Source organism: Erythrolamprus reginae, chromosome Z, assembly GCF_031021105.1.
Source record: "Erythrolamprus reginae isolate rEryReg1 chromosome Z, rEryReg1.hap1, whole genome shotgun sequence".
In the NCBI taxonomy this organism is placed as follows: Eukaryota; Metazoa; Chordata; class Lepidosauria; order Squamata; family Dipsadidae; genus Erythrolamprus; species Erythrolamprus reginae.
This window is the reverse complement of record NC_091963.1, coordinates 48419539-48434196: the sequence shown is the minus strand read 5'-3', so window position 1 is coordinate 48434196 and position 14658 is coordinate 48419539. Positions and strand designations below refer to the sequence as shown.

General features: G+C 39.1%; 1 protein-coding gene across 2 annotated transcripts in view; it reads left to right on the top strand.

The window, feature by feature from the left end:
• The window catches only part of RFTN1 (raftlin, lipid raft linker 1), a 123268-nt gene that overhangs the window by 49195 nt on the left and 59415 nt on the right, over positions 1-14658 (top strand). For both annotated transcript variants that reach the window (XM_070726428.1, XM_070726429.1), the window contains exons 3-4: positions 2000-2186; positions 7482-7590. In XM_070726428.1, the coding sequence (XP_070582529.1) occupies positions 2000-2186; positions 7482-7590 (296 nt within the window). The remainder of the gene's footprint in view (positions 1-1999; positions 2187-7481; positions 7591-14658) is intronic.

Here is a 14658-nt window from a genome sequence, read left to right as displayed (position 1 = left end):
TATCAGAAAAAACTTTTTACTGGTAAGGGTGATAAAGTGGTGGAACCATTTGCCACAGGAGGTGGTGAGCTCGCCTTCACTGGAGGTCTTCAAACAGAGACTGGACAGTCATCTTTCTGGGTTGGTTTAGTGAATCCTGCATTGAACAGGGGGTTGGACCCGATGACCCTTGAGGTCCCTTCCAACTCTATGATTCTATGAAATGATAGTCTGTATATTATAACTCTTCCCAAAAGAATAGGATAAAATTCCTTTGGAAACAATTTACAATTTGTATGAATCAATACCTTGGAGAATTGAGGCTGTATTTGCCGCAAAAGGTGGACCAACACCATATTAAAAGATATTTTGATGAGTTTTCAAGGTGTTTCAATTTTTTTACTTTGATTTATACTGTTATAATACTTTTTTTCTATATACAGTGGTACCTCTACCTAAGAATGCCTCTAATTAAGAACTTTTCTAGATAAGAACTGGATGTTCAAGATTTTTTTGCCTCTTCTTAAGAACCATTTTTTACTTAAGAACCTGAGCCCAGAAAAATTTCCCAGGAAATTTGAGAGAGCCCCAAGGCCTGGCCAGTTTCCTGCCATTCCTCCTTTAATCCCATCTACTTTCTGGGCTTTTCTGGGCTGCCAAAGGAGCCTTTCGGTGATGCTTAAGGAGGCTTTGGCAGTCCAGAGTGAACAAAGCATTTTCCTTTCTCTGGGTGCTTGGAGAGGGAATAAACCTTTGCCAGCACCCAGAGAAAAGAAACGCATAAATAGTAAAACATAAATAGAGTAGGGAAGATGACACTGAAATATAAATAGAGTAGGCATGATAATTATATTGGTTTGGCAGTGAAAGCACAATTGGAATAGGCTAACATAATGAAACATTGCAAGAAATAGATAAAATGATAGATGAGTTGGGAATATTTTATTAAAGGTTTTTAGATAAAAGAAATTTATACTGATTACGCAGATTGATAATTGAATACTATATTTTCATTAAAAGCTGAATAAGGGTTTATTAAACTGATGGTGTTGATATGTAGTGATAGAAATTTAGTAGATTTAATTGATATAATTTGGTTTCCTTTCTTTCCTTAGGAATGATACAGTTATGATAATATCTTGTAAGATTTGGATGATAAAGTACGAATAATTAATATTTAAGATTAAATAACTTTTCTTTTTGAAGGGCAATGTACATGATAAGGGTAAAGAAAATTTTAAGAGGTATATAAGGATGTATGACAATTGAAAATAATCACATTGGCCTAAATGTAATAACATTTGATAGATAAGTGAAAGCAAATAGATGAGATGTAATAACAAATAATATTGTAAGTTTGTATAATGATATTGAAAAAATTATGTAAAATTTTTCCAGGTGATAAAAGTAAAGGAGGCAGCATATTGCTGGATGATAAATACTGAATATAAATGTAAATTCATTGTATTGTATTGAAGCTTAAAGGTACCGTGATACCTTGTCTTACGAACTTAATTGGTTCCAGGATGAGGTTTGTAAGGTGAAAGGTTTGTAAGACGAAACAATGTTTCCCATAGGAATCAATGGAAAAGCGATTAATGCGTGCAAGCCCAAAACTCACCCCTTTTGCCAGCCGAAGCGCCCGTTTTTGCGCTGCTGGGATTCCCCTGCAGCATCGCAAAAACACAGAAGTCCGGAGGTGGTGTTTCCTATGGAGGGGAGCCTCAGGGGAATCCCAGCAGCACAAAAATTGGTGCTTCGCTGGCAACAGAAGTCCGGAGGCGGGGCATCCAAGTGGCGGTGCCTTGGGTTTGTAAGGTGAAAATAGTTTTGAAGAAGAGGCAAAAAAATCTTAAACCCCAGGTTTGTATCTCGAAAAGTTTGCATGACGAGGGGTTTGTAAGACGAGATATGATATTACACTGTTTAAAAGTGTACAAAAATAGAAAACTTTTACCCACAAAATAATAATTGCAGAAAATAATTCAGGTCTATTGATTAATCTAGCTTTTTGTTCCAGCGGAGTTACCAAGATCAGCAGTAATCAAGTTGCCTTCCTTATGTGATCTTCCACTTCAACTGCAAGACTTTTACAATCAGGGCTTCCGTTTGGCTACTATCTACCCCTTTCTGCAGCCATCTAATAAAAATGAAAAGACAATTCAGGAGCAAATTTTCAGGGCTGTGCTGATCAAGAAAATGGAAAGGTAAATATCCTTTGAGGAAGTTGGAATAAAAATTGACAAGTAGCTATCTTGCTGAGCTTAAACTGAGGTTGGACATTATAACAGTGTCACGTTACTATTTACTGCATGGACATTTCTATAAGATACTTAGGAATCTGTAGATTGGCAGCATAGTCTCAGGATAACAAGCTGAAAATGTCTTTCATATTTGACTCAGTCTTGGGCATAAAGTTAAGATAAATTTTTGTTTCCAATTGTGACAGTATTTCGTTAAGTGCAGCAGGAAAAATAATTTTGCTCTTAAATATTTTCATTGTGTTTTTATTAACACAAAAAGGAAAATATTTTATATTCCATGGCAATAAAACCATCTTTCAATCAATGGTTTTATAACTCTGTGTCACCATATATCTATTTTTTTAAATAGGGAAAAGAGTTGTCTTTGATTTCTGTAAGGATGTCAAAAAATTCTGCTAACATTTGTTTGTTATTTTATTTATTTATTTATTTATTTTAATTTATTTTAATTTATTTTATTTTATTATTTTAAAATTTTATTTATAGGCCACCCTTCTCTTTGTGGACTCATGGTGGATTATAACAGTAAAAACATGACAAAAATTTAAAATACCCCAATACATAAATAAGAACAAATAAAAAAGAGTTTTTTTAATAAAAATAAACTTTATTTATAACATACATAACACAAACAAAACACAAAAGACATTTAAAAAGAAAGTTGGACAATTTGTGATGTGCCTGTAGTGCAACTCTAATAGTCAGTAAAAAAAGTTTACAGCCAATAAAACAACACACAGTCATCACCTATACATACTAGTGGCTGAAGCAGAAAACCATCACTCAGTTAAACCATCACTGTTTTAAGTGTTTTTTGAAAGGCAAGAAGAGTGGGAGCAGTACAAATCTCCAAGGGGAGTTAGTTCTCCCCCACGGTCTTGCCAGCTGGCATTGCTTGGCCAATGGGACCTCGAGGAGGCCAACTGTGTGACCTAATCAGTCAGTGTAACATGTGAAGTAGAAGACATTCCCATAAATAATCTGATCCTAAGTCATATAGGGTTTTACAGCTTTGAATTATGTTCAGAAATCAATCGGGAGCCAATGCAGCTCACAGAGTGTTGGACTGATCTAGGTACATCCATCACAGCTTGCGTGGCTGCATGCTGGACAAGTTGTAGTCTCCGAACATTCTTCAAGGGTAGCCCCAAGTAGAGCGCATTGCAGTAACTGAGCCTTTAGGTGACGAGGACATGAGTGACTGTCTATCCAAATAGGGCCGCAACTGGCGCACCAGGCGAACCTGTACGAAAGCCCCCTTAGCCACAGCCGAGAGGTGTAGCTCTAGGCTCAGCAGTGGATCTAGGAGGACTCACAAATTGCGAATACTCTCTGAGGGGATTAAGATTTCCCCTCCCCCAGAGTAACAGATGGACAGATAGCATTGTCCCTGGGAGGCAAAACCCATATCCACTTAGTCGTGTCAGGGTTGAGCTTGAGTCTGTTGACGCCCATCCAGACCTTCACAGCCTCCAGGCACTGGCACATCACTTCAACTGCTTAACTGAATTAAGACGGGGTAGAAACGTACAGCTGAGTATTGTCAGCGTACTGATGAAACTCACCCCATGCCGTCATATGATCTCACTCAGCAGTTTCCTATCGATATTAAACAGCAGAGGGGGAGAGAACAGACCCCTGAGGCATCCCACAAAGGAGGGGCCTAGGAGACGCTAGAAAGGAAGGGCCAACACCAACTGCATCTGACCAGAGAGATAGGAGAACCACCACAGAACGGTGCCTCCCACTCTCAACCCCTCCAGTCGATGCAGAAGGATACCATGGTCAATGGTATTGAAATCCACTGAGAGGTCAAGAAGCACCAAGATAGAAGAATATCCTCTATCCTGGGCTCACCAGAGATTATCCATCAGCGCGACCACAGCAGTTTCAGTGCTTTAGCCAGGCCTGAAACCCAACTGATAAGGGGCCAGATAATTGGCTTCATCCAAGGACTGCAGGAGCTGGAGCACCACCACCTTCTCAACAACCTTCCCTAGAAAGGAAAGCTTGGAGACTGGATGATAGTTGTTTAAAATAGCCAGATCCACAGAAGGCGTCTTGAGGAGAGGGCGCACAACCACCTCCTTTAACAGAGGCAGGAAGTGTGTCTCCCTCAGAGAAGCTGAGAGAAGTTGACTGCTGCCTGGATCCAGCCTCATGTCACTTCCCTGCTGTCCGAGACCAGCCAGGAGGGACACAGGTCCAATAAGCAGGTGGAGGAGCAAACAGCTCCTATGGCCTTGTCCACTTCATCAGGCATCACCAGTTCAAACTCATCCCATATAACCAGACTAAGACTAGCCTCAGTCACCTCAGTAGATCCTGTCCAGTCAGAGTCCAGGTCAATCCAGATCTGAATGATTTTGTCCACGAGAAACTGGCTAAATTCCTCCACTCTATCCTGCAATGGCTCCACCATTTCTCCCATATTGAGGAGGGAGTGGGTCACCCTAAACAGGGTGGCTGGACAAGATTCTGCAGACACAATCAAGGCGGAAAGGTGCGAACACCTTGCTGCCTTGATCGCCACTAGATAGGTCTTAATATAAGATTTTAACAGTGTTCGATCAGATCTAGACTTACTGCCCTCCAATGCTGCTCCACACATTTCTTCTGGCGTTTCATCCTCCAGAGTTCCTTGGCAAACCAAGGGGCTTTCCTAGGTCTACTGCCACAGAGAGGTCGCAAAGGTGCAATCTGGTTGAGAGCCTCCGTTGAGGCCATGTTCCAGGCTCTTACCAGTGACTTCAGCTGATAGTGTATAAGTGGTCCGGAAATTCCCCAAGCATCCTCTGAAATCCCTCTGGGTCCTTTAAGAGCCTTGGGCAGAACCACCTAATCGGTTCTGCCTTCCTGCAGTGGAGTCATAAAGCCAAGCTAACAAAGGCAAGATATCTAAGCCCCTTAACTTCAGATCATAGCCCCATTGCCCCATGAGAAATATCATGTCAAGTGTGTGTCCTCCCTCATGGGTTGGACCCTGAACTACTCGGGTCAGGTCCATGGTTGCCAAGGAGGCCATGAAATCTTGCGCCACTCCTGAGAATTAACTGAGCGACGGTAGATTAAAGTCCTCCAAGTCCATAAGTCTGGGGAGCTCCACCACCAGTTTGACAACATCTCTTGATCTTACTATTGCGTTATTACAGTTAACCACCAAATAGCTGATTAACCCCCCAGGCATTCTTTTGTGACTTGTGATAAATAGTCTTTCACCAAAACTAGAAACACATTGTATTTAGAAATATTTGTCCTAAGTAACATGCATTTTGTGGGTTAAAAATAACATGCATTTTGAAGGGGAGGGGTTTGATTAATCTTTTATAAAAATAATTTTAAACTTCACATTGACTAGCTTTCATGTACTGATATTGATTCATATTCAGACTCTTATTAAATTACACAGCCTATAACCTATGTAGGTATAAGTTGTTAGATGATATATTACTGAAGTAAAAGAACCACAGAAGGTAATACTTGCAATAATAATAGAATACTTAAAGGAGGTTCGGATGGAGTTTTCTGTTTAAAAAAAGGAACTGTAACTCTAAAATTAAATAGAAAACTGTGGTTTTCACTTGAGATGGTTTTCACAAGAAAACCTGTGGTTGATAATAGTTACATACAGTATATGGCTAAGGGTTACAAACATGGTTTCCTATATTTGCTTGAGCTTCAGCATGCATATTTTCCAATGAAAGAATTACCAAGACAGGAAGATCATTTTAATTATGATTTATTTATTCAGAACATTCTGACTAAAACAGATTCCTCTCCTTGAAAGAGGGAACCCAAATTCTGAGTTTTCAGTCCCTCTTAGTTAACACAGAAAATACAAGAGAAAAGTTGATTGGTCAGGACAAAAGTAACTCCTTTTTTTCATAGAAAATCAGTTACATGGAGTCAAATGTGTTACATATTTGCAGCACCTTTAATATTGCACCTGCTCATTTAAATTAATTTTGACAAAAGCAGGGGTGTAAAATTTAGGATGTTAATGGGGGGGGGGTGTCACAAGGTTATTTGAAGTTCATGGTGACGAACCAAATACCAATTAGGGCTAACAAGCTCTCTCTTATCAGAAGATAAATTTAACTGCTTAACAGAGTTGGAAGGGACCTCCAGTTTCTGGTAGACCACTAGCGGCCCTTAGTGGCCCTTTTGGACCTGGTAGACCACTAATGGCCTCCTTTTGGACCTCTTAACTTTTTGCTTCCTGTTATATGTACTGGACCTTTTTACCTCTTGCTTTCTGTTATCTGCACTGACGCTACTGCAGAACATCTTAATGAAATAGGGAAAGACTATGTCAGTTTAAAAAATATACTGTATATAATATACAGTATATACAGTATAACTATCATATTTTTCAGAGTATAAGATGCACTGGAGTATAAAGCACACCTTAGTTTTTGGGGAAGAAAATAGGGAAAAGAATCTAATTACCAGATATTAATCTGGGCAGCATCAGCTTCAGCACATTATTTTATCCTCTGGTTAGGGCTTTTAAAAATCCTTATTCAGAGAGAGTAACAATGAAAGAGCTTACAAGCCAGTAAGAGCTGGGAAAATCATTAGCACCTGATTAGGGCTGGAAAGAAATATTCTGAGCAAGTAGAGCAATAAAAAACATACAAAGACAGGGTTTGGAAAACATTCTTGACAGAGAATAACAATGAAAGAGCTTGCAAGTGGGTAAGATCTGGGAACATCGTTAGCACTTGGTTAGGGCTGGAAAGGAACATTTGGAGCAAGTTAGAGCAATGGAAAAATCCTTGCAAAGACTTTGGGCTTGGAAAATATTCTTTGCAAAGAATGACAATGAAAGAATCTGCAAGGTAAGAGCTGGGAAGATTGTTAGCACCTAGTTAGGGCTAGGGGGGAAAAGCTTTGAAAAAAAGCTACATTCAGAGTATAAGATGTACCTAAATGTTTAGCCTCTTTTAGGGAAGAAAAAGGTGTGTCTTATACTCCAAAAAATATGGTAATAAGGAACATTTAAAAAAAAAAAAAAAGGGATGGTATGTTTTTCAAATACATTAAATTTTGCTTCAAGACTGCATTCCTTTATTGTTATAGGAAATATTTAAATTTATATAATTCTCTCTTGTATGATTTCATACCATGTAAAACATTTAATTTAATTCAATTTAAGATACACAGTATATACCAAGCTTTGGATAAAATTTGATAATTTTGGTGCTATGATATAATTGAGAGCTCTTTTCTTTTTAGACCTTTGCGAAGAGAACCTGTCAACGAATGGAAAGGTTTGGAGATAGAAAGTTGCTTCTTCTCAGATCAACTTCCAGATAAATCAAAAATACCAGACCTTATTAAAAAAGTAAGTTGATGGGAAATGCTTGTAAAATAATAAAATGTGAATGCAAAATCATGATGGAACGCCCTTAGAATTCATTACATCTCTGGAACCCATTGCATTTCTTTATTTCAGAGTTCTTCGGTAGTTGGGTGGAATATAAATATAATAAATAAACAAATAGGTAAGTAAGTTATCCATGCAATTTAAATAAATATTGTGATTAGAATAGAATTATCATGTTCCAATTTTCTATATGCACTAAAATTATAATTTTGTGGACATATCCATCTCGCTTTTTTGGCAACAATATACAGCTTTCTTACAGGATGTTTCCTCCTCTAAAATCTAGGTGCGTCTTATACATCGGTGCGTCTTATACACTGAAAAATATGGTAAATTGAAGTGATCTTTCAGCCACATTTGTTTTTGTTTTTATTGTTTTACCAAAATATTGGTTAAATCTTTTAATTTAATGTTTTCTTTCTAACAGGAAACTAACCTTGCACATATCTTAAAAATTTATAATACCATAAAAATGAATATGATTAAGAATATGGTATTACATTGTACGTATTTTCACTATAATATTTTAAAATTAACTTTAAAAGCTTACTTAAAATAATGAAGTCTAAAGTGTTTTGATTGCTTAAGTATAGTTGTCCAAGATGATCATTTAAGAGTAACCTCACCTGTTTCTTTATTTCTTTAATGATTTTAAGTATTATAAGTATTATAAAAATTTCAGTTAAAATAACAACTATAATAACTACAACTATAACAACTACTTTTCTAATTTAAAACTTAAATTAGAAAAGTTAAAACGTTAATATTTTAATGTTTTACAATACAGGTAATCTTCGAGTTATAACCATAATGTCTGCCTATTATGGTTGCAAGTCAACCCATTAGAGTCTAAGTTGGGACAGAAGTTAAATGAATTGCTGCAAGTAACAACCACCTATCTCTGCTCTCCCCAGTGCAATTGTTAAATGCACATGCGGGTCATTAAGTGGAGCATGAGGTGTCTTAGCGATGCGGGAGATTCTGGAGGCTTAATGCAGACACAAGCCCACGGCCTATACCACTCCATGTTCCACTTCCTTCCTGTTGGAATGCTACATGCCCTTCCCCACTAATTACTTCCTTACCTTTTAATGTAAACCTTTTTCTGGAAGCTCTGTCATATTAGGAATGAAGGCAAACTGATGTGCCTAGATTGCATGGTTGTGCTGGAAACCATTTTCAAAATAGCTGAAATGAACTGTGGGCCATTCAAAATGGTACTTGCTTCTAGAAGCAAAAGAGGAACAAACTAGGAAAAGGAGCTCATTCTTCCCCAATCCTACCACTGACTTGCATGCATGCCCACCCCACCCTATCTTGTCAGTGAGAAACACTGGGGAAAGATGGATGGCCCAAGGTGGGCGACACAAGAATGGTGGCCCAAGGCAATGTTCTCTCTATTTTTTTTCAGTGTGGGCGGAAAAGTATAGTGTGTGAGTGGCAGTCCGTTTAGGACTGGGCGGCATAGAAATAGAAAAATAAACAAACAAACAAAACAAACAAACAAATAATAAGAAAATATTCCCTTCTTTTTTATTAAAATAAATTAATAATAAAACAAAACCAAAATCTATTACTGTTAAAACTAAAACAACCAACAGAACCAAAAACACAGCCATTAATAAATCCTTGAACCATTTCCAAAAACAGGTTAGGGCTAGGAGTTTTATTCTTTGTTATTATTTACGTGCTTTTTACCATATGCTTTAAATAAAGAGTAACTTCTCTCTCTGTTTCCCTATCTTTCCTGTCATTCTCTGCCTCAATCATTTTCTCATTTCTCTTTTTTCTCCCCTTTTTTCTATCATTTCTCTCTCTCTCTCTCTCTCTCTTCCTTCCACTATTCTCTCTCTTGCTTTCTTTCTCTCTCACTCTCTCACTCTCTTCCTTCCTCTCTCTTCTCTCTCCCTCTCCTTTCTATCTCCCTCTGTCTGTTGCTCTCTCTCTCTCTTGTTCTTTCTCTTGTTTTCTCTCTCTCTCTTGCTTTCTCTCTTGTTCTCTCTCTCTTTCTCTCTTTCTCACTTTCTCTCTCACTCTGTCTCTCTCTTGTTTTCTTTTTCTCTCTCTTACTTTTTCTCTTGTTCTCTCTCTCTTTCTCTCTTTCTCACTTTCTATCTTGCTCTGTCTGTTGCTCTCTCTCTCTCTCTCTCTTTTTCTCTCTTCCTTTCTCTCTCTGCAGAGGCCGGTGAAGGTTTTTCTTATTTTGAATGTTCTGGGCGGGCTGGCAAGGGTATGGGGAGCGTGCGCCCACGCACACCTGCACTGCCTCTCCTGCAGCCCCTTCGCTGACAGCCCGGGATGAAAGCGCTCTCAGCGAAGGGACTGCAAGAGGGGCAGGGCGGGCGTTCCCAAAGAGCTCGGAGCGACTAGCGGCCAGATGAGGAGGACGAGAAGCCACAGCCACCACCACTGCTGCAGGAGGAGCCGTGCCCCAAGGCGGGAGGAGGAGGAGGAGGAGAAAGCCAGAGAGAGGGGTGGATCAGGCAAGCAGGAGGCAGCGGCGAGAAGCCAGGGGCGCGAGGGGGCCGGAGGCAGCAGGGGGACGGGGGGGGGGGCATGGCCGACATTCAAAGTAACTTTCGACGGCCTCTGCACTTCCGTCACTCCCTGCCCCCAACTCCAATGCCCGGCTCCTTGCGCAGCTTTGGAAAAGGGTGCGTGGTCACGCGTCTTACAGGGAATATTGGCCCAAGGTGGGCAGCATGGGAGTGATGAATGGAGCCGGCTTAGTGACTTGGGGGCCCATGTTTGGGAACACGTGGCTCAATGTGGGCATTATTAGGGGGTGCACTTTGTGGTACAGGATTTGGCACTGGCACCTCCATGACTGGGTTTAAATGGCCCGGGAGGTGCCTGGCACCCAGTCTGTCGGACCCGCAGAGGTACATGCATGGTGGTGCACAGGGTAGGGAGCAGGGGTGGCTCACTTGTATGTGACCCTTCCCCTGCCATGGCGGGAAGGGGCGGAATATTGGAAGAAACAACAACAAAGGTGCATCCTTTGGGCACCTTTTGGAAGGTGATGGGCCGCTCCCCGCCATGATTACAAGGCTGGGGGCGAGATGCCCTTGGGGCTCACCCACCACATGCCCAGAGACGACAACTTGGGTGGGTGAGCCTTCCCACACATATGGGCATGGCAGGGAGCAAGGGAGGGTCAAGTTCAAGTTCAGGGCCAAGGAGACCCTTTTTGGCTCAGCAGGGGGCTTCGCCCTAGAGTTGCTCAGAAATGTTTTGAATGGTAGGTCTGCGCTCTTTTGTTTTACCTCTGCAGGCCCTGAGTTAAATTAATAAATGTGACCCATAAATCCCAGTTATGTGTCCATGTGCTTACTCCGCGTCCACCACAAATAGAAGCCACTGAGTTTTGAGTGCAGTCACAATTTCCCGTAGAAAATTGTGTCTGCTTCCAGAAGGCATGGAAAACAGGCCTAATCACTTCAGAATCCTGAAAAGGGGGATGGGAAGAGAGGAGATGGATATTGCAATTGTATGGGTGAATGATTGTGAGGACTGCAATTGTCATAACTTTGAAACAGGATTGTATGTAATCTGAGGATATCCTTTATAACTTTGAACCATAGTTCCCTCTAAGCTGAGCAGTGAGCAATGGCTCACTTAAAAATCATCATCAACTCAGAGTTTTTCAAACCTGCCCAGAAGCCGAGAGGGAAAGAGTGAGAGGGAAAGAGTGCCGCCCAGTCCCGAAGGGACTGCCGCTCAGACACTATACTTTTCCTCCCACCCCCCCAAAAAATTAGAGGGAACACTGCTTTGAACAGCTGTTAAGTATAATATCTTGAGGACTACCTGCAAAATACTTTTTCAAAGTACTTAATTCGATTCCTAAGTTTCTGGAATATTTTTATATTTGTTATATGTGTCCATATATTAATTGAATGATGTTGATATATAAAATAAAGAAAAGAATAGACAAAATGCTACTATAATATATATGCTACTATAACATTTTGAAAATATTTGTGAAACAAAAAAAATGTGAAATTTTTATTGCTTTACAATGGTGTGAAAATGAACTCATGTTTACTTTGCATGTTGCATTGAGATAAGTGTTTTGTGAATATAACAAAAGGTTTTCATGGTGACCCCAGAAGGTATGTTTGCTTTTAGCCTATATTCCTGATAGACTTTCATCTTTTTGGCTAAACTGAAAATAGTTGTGGAAGAAGACTAAGTGCTTAACCCCAGCATTCCAGAAATTGTCTGAAAGACAGAGATTTGAATCTAATATTTACTATTTTGTATATGCATATATGATTTGTTCAATGTACTTTGCATACTTCAAAATATAGTGCTTGAAAACAGACCATTGTAACATTTTTAGATGAAAAATAAGTCAAAATCACATGTTTATTCTCTTTTTTGAATGCTCTGATCTAGTAAATCCATTATATCTTATATGTTATACATTATCCTGTGCAGCATTTTGGATTCACTGACTGGAGGGTATTTTGAAGCAGAGGGAGGGGTGTGTGTGTGTGTGTGTGTGTGTGTGTGTGAGAGAGAGAGAGAGAGAGAGAAAGAGAATATATAGTAATTACAGTATTTGCAACATCTTAAAGTTGTGCATTTCCCCATAATTATATTATCTATATGTTTTGAAGCAAATTTTAGAAACAGAATCCACAGTAGTGCTTTGTCCTAAAATAAAACTCACATATATAGTAATGTTTGAAGGTTACAAGGAATATGTTGCATTAACTTCCAAATCAGTGGAAGTTTTATTATTTCCTTCTAATTAATGCAACTTGCAAGGATTCCAAATCTTAGCACAGCTCCTGGATGACTACTTGCTTGGTGGCTTCTATGGTTGATTAATTAGTATGGAGTTGGACCAAACTCAATATTAATTAATTAATATGAACTGTTGCCATCCATTTCAACTTGTTGCTAATCTAAGGTGACCAGATTTTAACATTGGTAAAGAGGGACACCATTGTCGGAGGTAGGGGGGGCGGGGGCTGTCAAAAAATTTCACAACTTGCTTTGCAAGATTTGTGACATAAAGCATCCTGTGGCCTAAAATAAGAAAATGAAAAGTGAAAAACCATAACTCTTTTTAGCCCACTCTTATGTAGACTGGTTATTTAATTAAGAAAGGCCTGAAAATAGGCCTATTATTTCTAGAATTTTGATGACTTAGCTGCATGGCAGCAAGTTTTCCAAAGTCAGGAGTTATCTTGAATTTTTTTTCAGTGGGTGAAAGATAAATCTAAACAGTAACTTATTTCTATAGCTGTTCATGTAAAAAAAAAGTGTGTGTATGGGTCTTTCTGTGTTTGTATATAATGAAAATAGCATAGATAATATGTTATTTTCCTTTTTTCAAAGCATTGTGAAGAAGGGATTGGTTTTTTTAAAAAAATGAAATATTTCTCCATTTTTATTCTATAAAGATACATAAAAATTGTGAAATAATTACTTGGAATTTAGAAGACCAAATCCAGAAATATTTATTTATTTATTTATTTATTTATTTGATTTACAGTATTTGATTTTTATGCCGCCCTTCTCCTTAGACTCAGGGCAGCTTACAACATGTTAGCAATAGCACTTTTTAACAGATCCAGCCTATTGCCCCCACAATCCGGGTCTTCAATTTACCCAACTCGGAAGGATGGAAGGCTGAGTCAACCTAGAGCCGGTGATGAGATTTGATCTACAAGTCAGTTTCAGTGGCCTGCAGTACAGCACTCTACCTGCTGCGCCACCCCAGCTCATATGTTATATAACAGAAAATATTATTTTCATTATATTTTCAAGTTCATAAAAATAATATGAAAAAAAACCAGACTCAGAAGTAGTTGAAATTACTGTACTATTATTTCAGATTCAGAAAATGAAATTGATTAAGGAACTCTTGTCAACAAGATTATTTTAAGCCTTCTTCCCCACCTTCCACCTTTTCATAGCTTCTTCTGAAAATTACATGTTTTCTGTGTTTTTCGCCCCAAGTTTTTGTACACCAAGCCCCTATAGACAAGGGAAGAGAGCAAAATAGCTTGCCTGTTCTGTTTTATTGGAGAGGGGCATGCTCGGTCTCTCTCTATCTCTCGCTTGCTTGCTGGCTGTTGGGCATGCGCAAAACAACCCTCTCATCACTTTGCTGCCTCCCTCACCCTCCTCTTGGTATTTTTTCATTTAAAAAACCTTAGAATCCGTGAAGAAGGAAGCTCAGCGTCCACGCTGCCTGAAATCGGCCGATGCGGAGATCCTCCTTTCAGGCAGCGTGGAAACTGAGCTTCCTGCCAGGCGTGATCGCCTAGCATCAAAGCATGAAGAGCTGGTCCTTCCGGCTCTGAAACATCCAAGCCGCTGAGTGGCATTTTCTAAAAAAGCGGGACTTTTTAAAAACATCATGGGATGTGGGACAAATGGCAAAAAAGCGGGACTGTCCTGTGAAAAGCGGGACGTCTGGTCTCCTTATGCTAATCTCAGCTTTTCCTGGGACACTCCAGTAATACTCTGCATCTGATCCTGATCATCTCACCCTCCTCTTGTTCTCCCTTCTATTTTTTTCAACCTAGTCAAGCATTGTCATTTTTTCAATCCATCATTCACTTCCAATAAGCCAAAATATGTGAGCTTGTGCCTGTCAATTATTGCTATATAGTTTCATGAACATATATAATTTAATTTTTTGTTCAACTTGTGTATTTGATACTAATGACTCATGATCTATTCTACAGTCTGCAACTGGAAGTACTCAGTTTTATAGGTAATATCCTGCTTCCCATTTCCTTTCATGTATTTATTTTCTTTATTTCATTCTAATACTATACTGTCCATTGATGTAGAATCTGTGCTCTTTTATTAATTTATACTTATTTATTTACACTTATTTGTATCAATTCTACATATTTTATAATTGTAAAACAAGAAAATGAATGAACCAATTAATGCAAGATCATTATAAAATCATGTTCATCAAGCTCCATTAAAGTACAGTCCGTCTATATAGCGATCTCTCTGAGAGCTCCCTGAAATAAATGAAGCCTTTATAAT